At 34.7% G+C, this 19,602-nt stretch overlaps 1 protein-coding gene across 1 annotated transcript in view; it reads right to left on the bottom strand.

Annotated features, from left to right (window-relative positions):
• Positions 1-19,602, bottom strand: part of EPHA3 (EPH receptor A3) — a 357,317-nt gene that overhangs the window by 331,486 nt on the left and 6,229 nt on the right. The window contains exon 2 of the mRNA XM_007986149.3: positions 6,176-6,240. Coding sequence (XP_007984340.1) covers positions 6,176-6,240 — 65 coding nt within the window. The remainder of the gene's footprint in view (positions 1-6,175; positions 6,241-19,602) is intronic.

Raw genomic sequence — 19,602 nt, 5'->3', positions numbered from 1 at the left:
TTGATCCACTACAGCTTTCTGAATCCCAGTGAAGCCATTACTTCTGAGAAGTATGCTCAGTAAATTGATGAGAGGCATCGGAAACTGCAATTCCTGCAGCTGGCAGTGGTCAACAGAAAGGGTCCAATTCTTGTCCATGACAATGCCCCATGACACGTTGCACAAACAATGCTTCAAAAGTTGAACAAATTGAGCTACAAAGTTTTGCCTCATCTATCATATTCACCTGACCTCTCGCCAACTGACTACCACTTCTTGAAGCATCTCGAGAACCTTTTGCAGGGAAATCGCTTCCACAACTAGCAGGATGCAGAAAATGCTTTCAAAGAGTTCATCGAATCCCGAAGCATGAATTTTTATTTTACAGGAATAAACAAACTTACTTCTTGTTGGCAAAAATGTGATGATTGTAATGGTTCCTATTTTGACTAATAAAGATGTGTTCGAGCCTAGTAATAATGATTTAAATTCACGGTCCAAAACCGCAATTCCTTTTGCAGCAAGATTGTATGTGAACTTCTGTCTGTGCAGATTAGATGGAATAAAAACGAAATGACATCAGAGGCAATGTATTGGACTCTGAATTGAGAAGAGGTGCCTGCTGAGACTTCACACAACACTGTCAACTTTCCTTCTCCTAAATACAAATTCAAGACCTCGAGTGTAGACTGAGGTTTATGGAGACATGTAAATGAATTTAGCAAAAGAGTTTGAATTAAAGTGGGAGAACCTCAAAGCTTGTCTTAGAATAAGAAATGACATTATATAGCTCTTTCACATGTATTTTATATATACATATATATACTTATGCTCAAATCTCATTTGCTCTAAAGTGATATGACATAGGAGTTACTCTAATTCCTTTTTTTAGAGGTGAAGACAAATGTTTTTTCAAGATTAAAAAAAAAGTCCTTTTGAGAGACAGAGTCTGGCTCCGTCATCCAGGCTAGAGTGCAGCGGCTCAGTCATACCCCACTGCAGCCTGGAACTCTTGGGCTCAAGTGATCCTCCCACCTCAGCCCCCTGAATAGTTACAACTACAGGTGAATGCCACAACTCCAGGCTAATTTCTACGTGTTTATTTATTTATTGGAGATAGGGTGTTCTTGCTGTTTGCCCAGGCTGATCTTGAAGCCCTGATCTCAAGTGATTCTCCTACCTTAGGCTCTCAAAGCCCTGGGATTACAGGTGTGAGCCACCTGGTCAGTTTTTGATTAATTGGCTTACATCTGATTATATAATAAGTGGTAGAGATAGAATGGAAATGCAGATGCCTCAATTCTAACCCATGTGCTTAGCCTGTTTTACTACTCTATTATTTTTGACATCTTACTAAAGTACTAAAAAAGACAATCTGGAAAATATATATGACACTGTAATACACAATGATAGCCTCCATTTAGAAATTAGAATATTTGAGCAAAGATAAAACATTCCATCCTATCAGGATGCCTTTCATTTGAAAGTATGAAAAATACTAAGAGTGGCTTAAGTAACAAAGAAGAGGCATTATTTCACGTAATTCAGTGGTTCAGTGATAACAAGGTTCCAGGCTGGTTTCTCTTATGCTCACTGGGCTCTGCCTTTCTAGTCCTGAGAGAAATGCAGCTGCTGCAGACCCAGAGCCTTTACAGAACAAGTCCAAACAGAGGAAATGCTGAGTCTCTCCCTATCTCTCTATCAGGAGGAAAACCTTTCCTAGAAATCACTAGAATTCTGCACCAGCATCATTGGCTTTACTTACACTTGCTTCAACCAATCCCTGCCAAAATAACTATCATGGTCATGATTAGTTCTCAGATGAATCAACATTAAACCCACGGAGTCGCAGAAGGGCCATTTTCCAGTAACACCTGGGAGAGTGAAAACTTGAACAGTATCAATGTTTCTTACATCAGCAAAGAGAATCCAGATATTGGGTGGGCAATCAGCAAGCTCTTTATTTGCCAAGAGTGTTTTCATTTAAGTGCACGTTCACTGCTAAGACATCAATAAATATCTAAAGAAACCTTAATTCCACAATTACTAATTCTGATACCTCTATTTTCCACAAATATATATTACTTGTTGCAGACAGTGCTTTTTCTACACTCCCTGAACCCTACCAGTCCTCACCCTCTTCTTATTGGAGTTTCCTTAATTGAGTCATAGCTTATAATTTCTTTGTACTAGTTAATCAGGATATCAATACTATACTAAATGAAAACTGTGTAGCTCAACCTTCCTTGGATCTCTCCTCCAATGAATGTATGTAATGATATGTAGTCTAAGAAAGTTTACATGGTAGATTAACACTATCAATCAATCAATCAATCAGTCATCGATCAGCTTAAGTACAATCAATTTAAGAGTCATGTGTAAGCAAAAGATTGTTTTTTTAAGCTGTAACCTAACAATATATAGAAGCTTTGATATGTGTTGATTATTCTCAAAATCAAATATTAATATTAGAAATATTGAATTATTTACCCAAATTTCTGAATAAAATTAAGCCCTGGATTCAAATATCATATCATAATTCATAGTTTATAGGCCCAGAGAAGGTAACTGCTTCTGTCTGCTTTGCTAAAGGCACCAAATATCATGCCAGATAATATGAGTGACAAATAAAACTCTTCCATTGAAAAACGAATTGCTATTCATGATCTCTATAAATAATTTCAGTTTACAAATTTGAGTATTATTTTCATGACCTTCATTTAGAGAAAATTAAAGTTTCATTAAATTTACTCCCAGATATTTATTTGGAGAATTGGCCCAAGGCCTAATAATATATGTAGCATCATATTTCCCTACAAGGTTTTCTCTAAGATATGAAGCACCATTTAAAAATGGAGAGAGAAATACTACTCCCAAGAAAATTACCTAGGCAAATTGCAAAGTTTCATGTATGAATATATCTTTGGAGGAAAAGAAAGAATAGAAAAAGAAAACAAATTATATGAAGGAATGAGTGACTCTTGGCCATTTTCCTCCAAATATATTAATTTTTTAATAGCTCAGGTGATACAAGCATTCCATGAAAGATTCATTTTAAGTTTGAAATGAATCACTGATTTATTTTTTAAAATTTATATTTCAACAGATTTGGAATTCAGAGCTTCTAATGAGAACATGACTGGAAGTTAGAGAAGGAGCTGGCAGTCTCCCAGATCTCCTTAGTTAAGGACAGTTCCTGATGGAATGCTATTATTAATCCCCCAAGTAAGAGTTTCTCAACTTAGGCACTGCCATTTTAGACCAGATCAATCTTCTTTTTAGAGGCTGCCATGTTTATTGTAAGGTATTTGACAGTACCACTGGTCTCCCCTACTAAATGTAAAAGTGCCTCCTTTCCCCAGTGTGACAAAAGTCTTCAAACATTGCCAAATATCCCCCCGAAACAAAATAAAAATTCCCCACTCGCTCAACCTGTTAAGAACCACTACCCTAAATCAAGAGTGAGAACTTGCAGTGATTTAATATGGTATAATATTGTTATTATGATTTTTCCCCTTAAGTGTACAGTCATATTTTAGTTATCCTCCAGTCAGATGCACTGCCAGTTATTATTTAATTAATTTGAAAAATAACAAACTCGAAGTCCGTTTCCAGCTATTACTTGTCTTTTTATTTTATGAAAAACCTTTCAGGAAGGATATCACAATTGTTATAAGTATCTATTTCCTTTAAAAACAATACAACCACAAAACTAATCTATCCTTGCCATGTTAAAAATGAGAGCAATAAAAATAATTAATTGAATCTGGAGGCACAAATATTTGTATATGCCAGGCTATTAAATCCAAAACCTAAACTTACCATACAGTATTTTCACCTAATAATTTGGTCAATTTCCCAAAAAAACAGTTGATCTAACATTTTCTAAACTGCACTGTGTATTTCCTTATATATATTATGGTTAACAAAATATGTGGGAAATTTAAAGGAAATATACACTACATATCACCACAGAACAATAATTCACATCATTTGATTTTATTCTTTTTTTTAGCTTTGGGGTTCTTAGGTATTGTAAGTTTCATGAACTATTGGGGAGTTTCTCTTTTCTCCCTGCAAATAATAATGATAAGCTTGAAGAGAATGACCAACCGTTTTAGGCTATTTTATGCATCAGAAATAAGAAAATCACAGTTGAAAGATCAACAGAGGACAGCAACGAAGAGGAGCCAATGGGTCCGAGTGGGGATCTCCGAGGCAACAGTAAACCAAAGAAGAAACTGAAAACTTTTGACTGTGGAAGCTATAAGAGATTCCTAGGCAACAAAGAGATAGTAAATTGGGCCAGAGATGGGAAATGTGAAGAGGTCATTTATCCAGAGGAGTATTTTTCAAATTGAATGTGCTAAAGAGTCACCTATTGAGATACAGATTCTGATTCACAATGTCTGGAGAAGGGTCTGGTAGTCTGCATTTCTAATAATCTCCCACATGTTGATGTTGCTGGTTTGTCCCTGTGTCACACTTTACCCAGCAAGGTGCTAAGAACACCCCACTGTCTACCTCCAGCATAGATCTGGAAGTAGAAGTGCCAACTCTACCCCATCACATTATCTACGAGATTAACAATGGGGGAATTCATTTCCCCCAACTCTCAATATATAAAAACGTGTTACCACTATACCTTCTTTAAAGGAAAACATCAGCCAGACTGTTGCTGTGAAATATAAGATAATTTCTTGTTTTAAAAAATAAACATATATGTATCTATTACTTATAGATACTAATATAGTAATATATATACCATATTATATAGTATATATAGTATATAGTATGTATATATGGTATATAGTATACTATATACTAATATATAGTAACTAAACAATACTATAGTTTTTGCTTTTCTTATATCCTGAGGCAGCAGGTTCTCTGGTATATTAGCTGAAAGAGTCATGAAAAATTTAAATTTCTAAAATCAAATTAAGGTAAGGTTTGACTTTTAGATAATTAGTTTCAAATGAGTTTTCCAGCTCATTCTTGAGTTTCAATTCACTCTTTATGACAACCTAGGCTGTGCTTTTATCCAAATCATTTGATTCCTTTTACACCTCTGGGAAAACCAAATCCTGGCTTACTTCATACTCTCTGCTCTAAAGTAACTAATGAAGGCTTGATTTTAGGTTTTGGCATATTGTCAAAGTCAAGGTGTGTCAGGAAGAGAAGCAGATACAAAGATGACAGATAGATGAAGTATCTCTGATGGAAAACATCCGCTGGTGAAGAAGCTGGTGCTATCATAAAACTGTGTATATTTAGGCACAAAACTCTAAAGACTGAACACCAATACGAAGTGGAAGTAATTACAATCTTTTGAAAAGATGACTATCATAGAAGGACAGGAATACATACGCTTGTTCCTATGACAAATATTTCAAAATATTTCGCATATTTCACAAGCTATACTTAGAACCAAAAAGGTATGTTGGGGAATTTATTACACAATTGTATAGGGAAAAGAGTTTGAGAAATGTAACCCTACCCCCCATTTTTCAGAAAAACTACAAGAAAAATTTTCTCCCAGAAAAGGCTCATTACAGTCATTTAGAGCACCAAAATGCTACACACTCTGTAATTTGTATCTGGATTGATAAAATACCAAAGCTACATAAAAAGTTTAAAACTTAAAGGCAGCAGCAGATTTTTTCTAAGTGATATCCCCATTTTTAAACTGATCTAGGCAAATTGTAGACATTTTAAACAAGTAAATTAAGACAATATAGGTTTATAATGTTGAACAATAAATTCTACCTACTTGGAAGAGCAGTTACCGAGGTTGATTTTAAGGCTATGACTTTGGAGATTACCATCTCCAAATACAAACTTTCTACATCACCTGAAATTTAGGCAGTCTAATTAATTCACCTATTCTGATCACATCAAAAAAAAAAAAAAAAAAAGTCACTCTTAAATCATTAACATGATGCCAACAATAATTAAACTATTTAATCAATCCATTCAAGCAATTGATAAGAAGAAAAAAAATGTTCAAAATTCTCAGTAACTCCACTGGACACAAATGTCAAGCTGTGCTACTCCATATATTGAATACTCCTATAAATATAATTTGTCACCAGAAGTACAAGAGTTCTCTTTAGAGAATACAATAAATTCATCTGCTCCCTAAGAAAGGTAATGGAGAAAATGATGTTTCCTTTTGATAGTTTATTAAACTCACCCCATGTGATGGATAAGAGATCCAGCCCAGCTCCCCTTGAATTGTTTTTGAATCCAGTAGATTGACTGAAATAAAACATGATACACAAACACAATTAATAACAGTGAATTATTTCTATTTGCTTCTGTTGAGTTCACATTGTCTGTTGTTGATATTGCTCAAAAAACATAACTCTTCCTTTTCATTATAAGTCTATAATTAGTATAAAAAAAGGGAGTTACAAAAAATACACAGGGAAAGTTAAGAGATCAAAAGTTTCTGTGTCCTTTTAAACTGTTCGCATTTATTTACAAGGATAGGTTAATGTTCAATATACTGACAATTTCTTACATAATAATTACAGATTTAAAGAGGAAACAATAAAAATGCAAAATAGAAAACAATATTAATGCTAGCATATCAAAATAACTTCAAAAATATTAAATCTGATAAATTTGCATATGATTTCACAATTAATTCATTTCTTAAATATGTTGCTACAGTGAATCAATATATGTTTATTTATATTTAATATGGCACCTTCATATTGTCCCTGGCTAATACTCAACATATTTTTCCGCAATGTGTATTTTTTAAAAATGTATTCATTATTTACTTACATGTAACAAACAAAAAGCTTAACTACCAATTTGAGGAGAAATAAAAGTAAAACTATGTTTTATAATAACACCTGTGTAAAGCTTTACTTATTTAAAGTAGTTATTTTGGCCGGGCGCCGTCGCTCAAGCCTGTAATCCCAGCACTTTGGGAGGCTGAAGCGGGTGGATCACGAGGTCAGGAAATCGCAACCATCCTGGCTAACACGATGAAACCCCGTCTCTACTAAAAATACAAAAAAACTAGCCGGGCGTGATGGCGGCGCCTGTGGTCCCAGCTACTCGGGAGGCTGAGGCAGGAGAATGGCGGGAACCCGGGGGGCGGAGCTTGCAGTGAGCCAAGATCGCGTGAGCGCACTCCAGCCTGGGCGGCAGAGCAAGTATTTTTACTCAAAGACTTTAGTGGTTTTACTCAGAACTTCGTGCTAGTTCTAATGACTTTTCATCGATGTTTGTACACGAAAAGTAAAATATAACATGCATATGATTGCATATATTATTAAAAGAAGATGGAACGTTGTTTATTTTCCACACCGAATATTAATTTGTAATGGGTTAGAAAATTAAATATAAAACAGCACTTCAAATACAATTAATAACAAAAGGTTCGCTTTGTCTATCTGACCTATTAAATAATGGAAACTATGATTTTACCTCATCTTTCTTCTAAATTAGAAAAAAAAATCCATGATTGACTAATGGAGGATGTGAAGGAAGGTTACATAAACTCAGCATGCATTATTAACATGAACCAGACCATGAAAATCAATACATACAATAGAAAGGAATCATTTTCAGGGATTACATATATACACACACCAAAACATAATGTAAATACGTACACTGCACAACATGTTCTCATGTTGTTTAGAAAGTGTTTCCTGATACATGAAAAGCACCATTCTTTTAAAAATAATCTCAAGTTAAAAATAATCTCAAGTAATTTTTTTTTGCAAAGCAAACATTAATCTTTTAAAATGTAAAGAAAAATAAATTACATATCTGATAGACTTTAAAAAATCATTTCAACTATTTTTTGTGAAGGAAAATTAATCTTATAAAATGTTAAGAAAAATAAATTACATATTTGATATACTAAAAAATCATCTCAACTATTTTTTGTAAAGGAAATATAATCTTATAAAATGTTAAAAAAAATAAATTACATATTTGATAGACATTAGATTTGTAAATTTTCAGATAGTACTAAAATTTTGATTACCTGGTTAGTTGATAAATACATTAGGTGAGTAAAAGTAAGGCTCTTGATCATTACAATGTGAAAGAAATACAATTCTCAAAGTTAGATTCTTTAAGTTTTACTAGTGAAAGACAAACATAAACTTTACCTTTTACATTATAATTCCTTGATGATTAAAGAATGTTTTCCCAATAAATTAATCCTAATGAGAAGGAAGTGTATTTAGATTAAAACAGAAGATAGATAGCCGCTGCATGGATTACACAGTATAATTTCCATAATTGAATTATTTCCCATGATATCAGTTTGGAAATTAACAGTATGCTTAATTATATTGCAATTATCTCTGAAAAATAATTAAAAACCCTCTACCAATTAATCAATGTTATAGATTATATTTCAGATCAGCGTTAGAAAATTTTTGAAAATACAAAAATACTTCCTCACCTTTAAATTAAAGGATATTACCAACACTCATTCTCATAAAAGATATACCTAGTTCAATTGTTAGTTGTTTCATACCAATCATTTAATTTCTCTGAGCTTTATATGGGATTTGCATAGTAGAAATCAGCTTGCCAGTATGCATAAATTATTAGATTATATTTGCAGTGTCCTTAGGGATTTAAATGGCTTAATGTATCATTGTGTTTAGGTGCTAATTGCACATTACTAAATGATAATTATATGTTACTCCACATGCTAAGATCAATTACTAGTTTAATCTCAGTATTAGTAACCAGAGTGAGGAGAAGAAGATGTGGTTATTACATAGACTCTATTTAGTAAATTACTTATTGGAATGTAGGTTATCAGCTAATGAACTACCATATCCTTAAGTTTCTTCTGATAATAAGAACAATGGAAAAGAACTGGACTAATCACATCAGCATTTGGTTTCTACTCAAACGAGAACAAACCAAAATAAGTTAGACCGTACAGTCAATTAAAGTAAGTGTAGATTAATTAAATTTATTGCATTTACTCAGAAATTAAATTTTTAGTGTACTCCATTTAGCACAAATGAGAAAAACACAATTAGCAGCATTACTTCTGACTGATTCTATTGTCTATCAATTATATCTACCCTGAGTATCTTGCAATGTTGCTGTGATGTTCAAATACCATAAATATCTTTAAAACCACCATGAGTTTATAACATGCTGTACAGACTCCCTTCTTGTAAATTTAATACGTTAATATTATTTGACAACAGTTCCATTTTGACTTCTGAATTATATTTATAATTCAATTACATGACCTAAATACATGACCTAGTAGAGTAGAATAGTGAACTTCAAAACACATTTTAAAAGCATATAATTTGGATTTATAAAGTCCCTTTTGTTTGTACCCAAATAAAAATAACACCGTCTAAGAATTCTAAGTACTTTAAAGTGAATGGTTACTTAATCGGGACTCCCAGGATACAAACCTCAAATCTCCTGTGACGCATTATAGAACAGTTTGAGTATATAGCATTATTGAGGTAAGAAAAGAAAATGAATGGAATTTCAAAGTAAATCTGTGAGGGATTTATCTGCATACATTGACTCAATGTAACATTGCAATACATACCTTAAACCCCACACTGATACAGGCAAGAACCTTGGTTACTAGAATGCTGTCCGCTCTCTAAACATATGTAGACCTGATCATTTACTTTCAAACGCTAGGACAGACATGATAGTCTGATGAGTTGTGACGTACAAATATAATACTGTGGACTGAGTTATAATTGCACTAGTAATTGGATAGTTTATTTCAATTGCTGGACAATGTGAGTTCACAATGATAAAATCTGACAAAACGAAAACTTACTTAAGGCTAGATAGGAACATATGCATGACTTCATTCTTTAATGGCTATCTCATGCCAGTTATTTATTGAAGCTGTAAGTTATCCCTTCCCAGATTTCATATTCTAATGATGTGATTGCCATATATTTTTGGTGTGTAACAGAAAACACATTATTTTGTTAATTTTAGAATATTTTATATTCAAAGAACTATACGGCATATATTAACTCTTTTAATGAAAGTGATTTAAATTGGAAATGTTTTTAAATGTCATGATTCTATTTAAGTTAGTAAATAAATAAGTGGAGTTTTTCTGGGCAAAAATGAATTTGGAAATTAACGTCTTATGTATCGATGGATATGGTTCTAGGTTTTTCTTGTACATGTTTTACTGCCTCTAATTGCTTTTAAATAGAGATGTATGACTAGAAGGGGCTTATATTCATGAGAAGGGGAAGGTAATCCTTACTTGGACTGTTGATTTGGCTTTAAGTTACTGAGATCTGGAAAGAAAGAATGGTGGTTTCTGATGTAAATAAGATGTAGAATGGAGTAAAGGAGTAAGAACAAAGTATAGTGCCCGGCACAGTGGCTCATGCCTGTAATCCCAGCACTTTGGGAGGCTGAGGCGGGCGGATCACCAGAGGTCAGGAGTTCAAGACCAGCCTGGCCAACATGGCGAAAACTCATCTCTACTAAAAATACCAAAATTAGCCGGCGTGGTGGCACACACCTGTAGTCCCAGCTACTCGGGAGGCTGAGGCAGGAGAGTCGCTTGAACCCTGGGGGCGGAGCTTGCAGTGCGCCGAGATCGCGCCACTGCACTCCAGCCTGGGAGACAGAGCGAGACTCCGTCTCAAAAACAAACAAAACAAAACAAAGCAAGCAAACAAAAAAAGGAACAAAGTATAGAGCAAATTGGCTCAAATTGGTAATAAGTACTCATGGAAAGGAGGAAACCTGGACGTCATTTCTGCCACTGATTTCTGCTGTTCCATTTCCCCCTCTGTTGGATTCTGGGATTAAGATTCCCAGAGCCATCGTCTCTCTTCCTTTCCTGTCCTCTATCACAATGGAGAGACTCAATCAAAAGTCCACTACTAGTAAAATTGCTCATTAGTATTGGCAGTGTCACAAAGAATTGCCTATTCCAATAATTTACATCATCTTTTCTTCTTAGTAAAAGGAACAAACTAAGATTTTTTTTTTTTTTCAAGTTCTCAGTTACTAAAATAAGGGCTTGAAACAAATGTTCCCAGTTAGTGAGGGCAGATTAAAAATGTACAAGCTTCTGGAGTTTTGATTTGTAGAGAATTATTAACACATAAAGATTTTTAAAGGACATTTCTAAATTCTGATTCATAGTGGCTACTTGTCCACTTAGAAAGACTGAGAATGAAACTAATATTCACACCTTGAAAGATTTTTAAGTGCTACAAACATGCAGACAGTTCTAAAACGTTTTTAAGATTAAATGCCACAGCTTTTTACTGAAGCAGATCTTTCCAATTACCTAATAATATACCCATAGGCTTTGTGGTAATGCTGTAGTTGCATTTTATGAAACTCAGTTATAAATAATTATTAAACAATCATTTCAAGGTGAACAGTAGGCTTTAATGGCTAAAGAATTTCAAACTCATGTAATAATGCATAAGTTTTCTTGTAAAACCTTCAGTTATAAGGGACTTTTATGGCCCAGTACAAATAACTATAAAACCACTGCAATAGAAAATAAGCCCATCCTTTGATTACATCTTGTTTTTACAAAAGAGTAATGACAGTTTCTTTCTATGCACACCATCACTGTAATTGTCCCAGCCTCATTTCACAAATACTTATCTTTATCATTTTCATCACTTTCTGTTATAATAAGCAGAATAACTTTGCTCTAGGTTACAGGACTACACAGAGCTCTTCAATCTGCTTCTAAGTATATTTAAATGTCACAAATTGAAGAAAATGATACAGAAAGAAATAAATTTTCTTCTCAGTGTTATAATTCTCTGTGTAGTTCTCTGGTCAAACATAATACAGAATTAAGAAATCGACAAATATTTTCTGATAGGATTCACCAAAGCTCAGCTTTTCTGTTTTACTGTATGCACCAAGGTATGACATTGAGAAGTTTAGAGAAGATAGTTTTTTGGATGTACTTCTGTATTGCAACAACTTTTATCTACTGCGCTTGCATATTCTTAATTTAATTGTTCCTGTGGACTTTCTGTTTGTATTTATTTATTTTCTTTCTACCCAAGCATTATATTTTTAAATTTTATTTATTATTATTATTATTATTATTATTATTTTTTTTTTTTTGAGACGGGGTCTCCCTGTGTCGCCAAGCTAAAGTGTAGTGGCACAAACTTGGCTCATCGCAACTTCTGCCTCCTGGATTCAAGCGATTCTCCTGCCTCAGCCTCCTGAGTAACTGTGATTACAGGCATGGGCCACCACGCCCAGCTAATTTTTGTACTTTTAGTAGAGACAGGGTTTCACTATGTTGGCCAGGATGGCCTCGATCTCTTGACTTCGTGATCCGCACGCCTTGGCCTCCCAAAGTGCTGGGATTACAGGCGTGAGCCACTGCACCCGGCCAATGTAATAATTTTTTAAATGCTGCCATGTTAAACATTGTTATGAAAAACCTTTTGTGTCAGGTGGTATTTTAACAGCCTGTTTATGTGATATAAGAAGATTTCTGCCCTTAACTTATTCTTTCTCATTAGCTTTTTCTCCTGGGCAATAATTTTGGATTTATTTCTATCAAGATCTTAGTTATAGAAGAAATTGTAATTAGTTGTCTCATCTCAGTCTTTGCCAACAGTAGGGGGAACTCCTTGGAATCAAAACAGAGTCTCACAGTAAGATGAGTCTGTGTTTTTATAACTAGAGTGACTCAGGAAATGATGTAGAACAAAATTCTACTTGAAACTTGTACACTTTAGTAAATGTCAATCCTATGCTGTTTATAAAGTATCAAAATTTTCTTTTTTCCTCTTTTAATCAGAGAAATATAAAGGTCATACTGATATCAAAACTATTATGGAACAAACAGGTATCAAGATATCAGTAGGAAATGTGTTCTTATAACAAAATAATCCTTTCACATAAATAAGTTGTGATGCTCTACTGCCAGTGAATTTTTAGTACACTAACAGCCTGACTTAAATAACAGCTCTTTGTTTCTCTCTATTGTTAACCGATATTATGAATCATTCAGACAAGTAAAATGTGTCTCCCAAAATGTAAGTTTCTAAAACTAGGACATTATTATGTAAACAGCATTTTATTTTTCACAATTTTGCTTTTTAAAGTGTTCCAGAAGTAATAGAATGACTTGTTTACATCCAATTCAGAGAGACCTTTTTGAAAGATTAAAAAGCGAAAAATGAAAATATATTACTCAACTATGAAATACAAATAGTCATTAAGGGAAATAGCAGTTTAAACTACAGCATATGCATTTTGCCTTCACCCCATAAATTCAGTCTATCTTGGTATTTAAAAAAATTGTATTATCATAAAATGTAGAATATCGACATCCAGATAGTACAGGCTCTCTCTCTATTCAGCCAGAGTTTGACTGTTGGCTGTGAAAATCGAAGAAGAAAATTGGCCTACAGAATAACTGTAATATAATATTTCCTTTAGAAATAAAATTGTTCCTAGAAGTCCCTTGGATATAAAGATTCAAAATTCTAGCATAGCAAACAAAGAATGTAGTGATGAGACAAAAGTAAGTTTAAATTTAAAAACATCCTCTGGATATTTTGGCATTCTCAAACAGACGTGCACATACATACACATGTATTTGTTTTGAAAGAACCCCACTGTAGAAGAAATTGGTTTCCTGATTAAACAAATTTCTGGAAAACTACAATCAGAATAAAGCTTTGACTTCATCATATTCTGCAGAATATCTGGATTATCTGAAATCTCATGTGTATCATTTATTCTGATTGCGACAATACAAATTTGACTGACATCTACAAACATAGGCACACACACATAAACAAATTCTTCAAGGTTTGTTTTTGGGTTTTTATAATGGTCCACAAAGGATCAAATATGGTACCACATTCTTAGCAGTTTATTTCAAAACACTAGTCTTCTCCCTTACATCTTAGGAGCATGGTGTCAATGGAAAGCATCAAACTCCACATTGAAATACGCAGAAAACTTTTACTTTATTGATGAAAGAGATGGTAGAATGCAAATAAAGACCAATGAGGTATTTTTGGGTAGTATAATCATAATAGAAATAGCATCTACAGAAGTTTTTATTTGGTGATGGTTCTATTTTGATATTCAGCCACGTGTGTTTCCAATATATTCACATGCACTCACACAGAATTTACATCAGTTTAAGTATGTGCTTAATAAGAACGGTTTCTGAATATTTAGTTATTTTGGACATGCTTAAAAATGTGTCTTTGTTACATATTCATTTAAATTATTTTTAAAGTTACATGCAGTTAAAAATAAATCTGGGTTAAAATTATCCCCACCACATGAACTTAAGCAAATCAGTTAATCTCCTACTCCTTGTTTTTAGGAATTTATTATTATCTTTTACCTTAAAAAAATTCTCCCTGTCTCTCAGGGACTCTGTTCTGGGACTTAAATTGCACCCTCCACCGAAGATTCATATCATATTTTTCATAATTCTCATATCTATAACCATTTTTATGTAAGTATTCATTTTAGATTCATTTATCCCATTGAATTTGACATCTTCAAAAGCACAGAGCATTCCAGTCCCTAGCATATTTTTTTTTTTTCAAACTCCAGTGGATAACTAATCCTCAGGTAAACAGTTTGATAAATAAACAAACACAAACAATAAATTATTATAATATGAAAGATGACTTATTATTATGTAATACGAAATTAGTTATATGTCAACCTTTTTCTTGACTCGTTTTAATGATTCTTAAATGTGTGTCTTTGTCATTACATTTAGAGTTCCAAAGTTTTCACTATTAGGGTTAGGGTAGTAAATCTACTACAAACCTGGCCAAACATTAAAAAAAAAAAAGCTGAGTTAATTTCCAAAGGATCACCTTTGGAAAGAAAAATTTAAAGGAATATTACTAATTTTATATCTTTTTAGTTTTCCTCCTCTCATTTTAAATTTTTTGTGGGAATATTAAAACTTTTAGTATGATTTAGAACATCACTTTCAAAGGTAAGAAAAATTTTTCTTATTCAACGTACAAATGTCAAAGACAAGCATTTGTATCTGAAAATATAGAAAGAAACACCATTGTTAAGCATTGATTAACTAGTTTAGTCACAAGAAATACTATAATTACATGTGGAAATTTCTTTTTCAGAGAACAAGGACAATCAAATCATAATTTAGATCAGAAGTGTCAAAAACACTATAATAAAATCTCTAAGTTTATCTTTTTGAGTTATCTAACGTAAATGAGTATTAACTTATCTATGGTAAACCAGATAGTAAAAGCCAACCAAGATAAAAATACTAATTCCTTTTTACTGCCTCTTTGAAAATATTTCCAATATTTGGCAGTTACTAGATTTGGTGGTGTTTATAGATTTCATAAAAGAGTAACAATCTACTTTAATTCTAGTTCTACTTTTCTATGATGCTGCCAGTTCTTTTATTCTGTAAAAAAGCAAAATCTACCATGATCAGCTGTGACTTATTTGAGGGGGATTTGTATATAACTCTAGCCTTTTTGCCACCTTTGAATAGTGTAGATGATTAGAGGACAGTTGGGGAAAATGAACAAGATTAGATAGTGACAAATAAATCAATGGTTTTTTTTTTTTTCACACCACGTTTATAATTCAAAAAAAATAAAATTATATGCCATAGAGAGGTCAAAAGGTATATATTTGTTCATAAAATTTTGCTTACAGTTTGGGAATAGCTCAGTTTTGTAAGAGGACAATACTGTTGGTGATATAACACACCACACAGGGCTGCAAATGGACTTTTCCTGTGAGTGGTGTTTTGCTTACCCAGAGGATTAGTTAGATAATCCACATGGAAGACATTGCAAATTAGCTTCCCAGACTTTCCCTCAGTGTGAAGACTGCCATCATATGCAACGAAAGAATATATCCCTTTGAAAGCTAAACAGTTTTATTAATTGCTACATTGAGTTTGCAAATCAGGAAATAAATGTATGTTGACTACTAACAAGCTACTCTGTGTTCCCCTTAGTCAATCTGAGGTAGATAGGAAATGTTACAATTTCCTGTTGATTGGAAATCAATCAACTTTATCAGAAGCAAAAAGTAAAATTGTAAAGCCTTATATGAGGCAGTTTACACTTACTGGACCTGTAGAGCTTATTCATCTATTTTTCTTAACTATTAATTGAAAAAACATACATTAACCTTCTCAAAATGAATGCATTAAAAAAGCAAGAAGAAACAGTTTTGATATTGACTAAATAAACCTCTTGGTAATAAAATTAACCCACAATTATCTATTTGCTCAAGTGCTTTTGAGGCCCTGCTATGTAATCAGTCAAGATTTTTGTCTTAAAAGGGAAGACAGCTCAGTCTGGAGTCTTTAAAGTCAGTTTACATTTGCCTTGATGTGAGCGAGTTCTGAAAACCCAAAGATAAATATAAAAAAAATCAAATAATAGGGAAATGAGTAACAAATATGAATATAAAAAATCAGGTAATAGGAAAATGAGTAATTGACATGAATTCTCTGGAAGTAATGGGAAAAAGTTTGTTGCTAATTCTTCACTTTTGTTCATGGAAAACATGCCAATAGCTTGAAAGACTGGCTAACTCTTTGGGAACATAACGGATAACACATTAGTCTTTTTTCTTTTTTTCTTTTTTTTATGTTACAGTGAAGAAAGCAAGATACTAAAAGCTGCTTTCTGCTTTGGAAGCCTGATGTCATCAATATGCTATTTTTGCTCTTTGCCAGGTTAACAGAATTTATTGCAGCAATTAATGCAAAACATATGTGCTGAAATACCCACATGAAAAATATAATTGCCCCCAACTTAATTTGCTACCTTTCAAAAGCCTGTTTTAGCTACCTTTTCTCAATGGCTACAGTTAAATAGAATACAAGTATTTTTATGAAAGAAGAGCTAAATCACTAAAATTTTATTTTCTCATCTTAAGTAATTTAAAAATTGTAGTTTAAGTGGGGGGAAATTTCCACAGAGACTAAAGTCCACTTTTTGGACCATGTTCTATTTTCTATTACTGACCTTTAAGACAATTCCAATTGTTAATTAACACTTCATTTTTATTACACATAACCCTAAATAATCACACTCTGGTTATATTGACAATTTCCTCACTATCTGTATGTATGGAATTCTTGACAAAATCTTCTCTCCAGGGTGAGGAAAGGAGTGTTTGAGTGTCAGGAAAGGAACACAGAGGAAAGAACGTGTGAAGAAAAGTCATCACAGATATTTTTATCTGCTCTTCTGTCTACATCAAATTTCTTTAACTTAGTTTCTTAGTGGGTTCCCCACCCATGCAGATAATCATAACTTATGAGTGGAACCACTTTACAGTTCCAAAGTACTCCCATTTATATGGTTTCCTTCCATTTTTCACTACAAATTTCTGATTGTTTCTAAGTCATCCTTGCAAAGTCAGAAGACAAATTAGTACAGTCAGTGGGATTAAGGTTGAGAAGCTAGTGCTTTTCCTGACAAGGATGCCTCCCTAGTTCGTAGGCGTTTGTGTCTAGAAGAAAACATATGAGGTTAAAATCAAAAGACAAAGACAAGAGAGAGGGCTTGGCTTAGTTACTACTTTATTAGGATCCATTTTCTCAGTTTCCTCAGTTGTAACAATGGGAAATGTCACGTTACCTATTTTAGGGCTACTTTAACGATTGCATGAGGTTCAGTAAGTCATGAATGATAATGTAAGGGAAAAATCTGTTTGCCAGCGAACACTGAACAATTATTTTCTCAATGTTGAACATGGTACTGAGGATATATTCGTCTTGAAGTCTACAGGATGTAATAATACCATCTTTTATGAAAAACACTGAAGTTCTAACACAGCCACAGACGCATCAGGATCACCCAACCACCAACGTATATCGATAGCACAGCTCCCAAAACCCTCTCTGGCTCATTCCCTGTTTACTCCCAATATTGGAAGAGGAAAAATCCTGTTTTAATAAAACGGTGTCAGTCACACATGAGTTTTGGGAGAACACAGACAACTTTTGAATATGCACAGGGGCAAAGTTTACGGACACCCCCTCAGCAATTACTAGGGGCCTAACAGGTGGCATTAGCAGGTAGTTTTAAAGAAAATTTTTCTAAAAAATAAATTTCTTCATTTTAGTCTAGCGACACCCAAAGAGTTGAATGTCCAAAAGATGAAGAAATAGTAAAGGGATAGGGTTAGAAATCAGCAAACTGGACAACAGGGCGTATGAGGCAACTCCTGTGAGCCTCAACCAAGCGCACCCAGTAAGAGATGCTTTCTCAATCCTGCAGCGAACCTTGCAGAATATCTCCTTCCCTTGGCTGTCACCTGGTGAACCCACGAACACGGATGGAAAAGAGACACAGCACTTCCAAACATCAAACTGAAAAGCCTAGCTGACAGCAATGTAAACGGCGGCAGGACGATGGTAGATCCTGAATCAAAGTCTATTCCTCAGGTCAGGACCTGCCAGACCCGTCCAAGGCGCACGGACTCTGGCGTCTTACTGACGCCCAGGTAAGAAGGGTCCAGGTGTTAAGGAGGACGCCGTGCTCTCCCAGTGTCAGCAGATCCCAGGCAGCAGGCAGAGGGCGCACGTTTGCCTCGCGCGCGCTCCAGTCTCCTCCTGGCGCTGGTGTTCGCGTAACTTTGCACCTTCGCGCTCTGCTAGCTACCGCCTGCATCGCAGAGCCTACACCGTCCGCCCGGAGGCAGAAACCCGGAGCAAAAGAGCATCAGACTGCGCTCGCCCACCCACCCTACCCCGGGACGGAGGCCGTGGCACCCTGGTCGCGCTCCGGGAATGACTTTGGCAGCCAGGCGCGGAGAGTCTCTTGCACAAAGAACCCGCTGGCCTCCAGAGGGCTGGGACTGCTTTACCCGCACCCCGAGATGTGTTTTTCTTTTTCTTTTTTTAAATCTCATCTTTAATTTGATGCAGAGTGAGTAAGCAGTGAACTGTTGAGAGCCACGGTTGTTTTCCAATGAGCCTGGACCTAGCGGAGAATAGTTTGTGGTTAAGGCAACCCTGACGGTGGGTGTGGTGGCAGCAAGGAGCACTTGCTCATCTCCCTGTTGCCACATTACTGTCTCTACCCGTACAGCTCTGCTTTGTGCTAAAATTTCGCAGGACACACTTTTGTAATTTAATGAAGATTGCTTTATTAAATGTGGGAAGTGTAGGGCGAAGAAAAAGGAAGGCAGTATCCCCTCCTGTGGCCACTCCTGTCCATGGCGAGGAGTATTCACAACAGTTTGTTTGTGCAGTGCTGCCACTTGCTTTCCTCCTCCTTCCTCACCTATTATTCTCACTTCACCATGTTGGTTTGGATTATGTGGATTTTCACCCTTTGCTTTGACTGGAACAGCGGGACATGGTTTAGAAAATGAAGGGTTGGGGGATGTCCACACTCAGGGCTTCCAGTTTAATAACATCACTCCAAGTTTGAGGCTTTATTTGCTGAACTGGTTTTGATTCCATCCACCCCTCCACATGCATTCGTCCAGACATTCAAAGGGGGAAGCATTTTAGCATTTTTTGGCTGACACTCTTAAAACTTTCCTGGATAAAATATTTTCTTCTGGGAAACAATCAGAAGTGTGTAAACTTGAGAAGAGAAACAAAGAAATGCAGCCCCCTCC

Source organism: Chlorocebus sabaeus, chromosome 22 (assembly GCF_047675955.1).
Source record: "Chlorocebus sabaeus isolate Y175 chromosome 22, mChlSab1.0.hap1, whole genome shotgun sequence".
In the NCBI taxonomy this organism is placed as follows: Eukaryota; Metazoa; Chordata; class Mammalia; order Primates; family Cercopithecidae; genus Chlorocebus; species Chlorocebus sabaeus.
The sequence above is the reverse complement of the archived record's forward strand: the minus strand, read 5'-3'. Positions and strand labels throughout refer to the sequence as shown.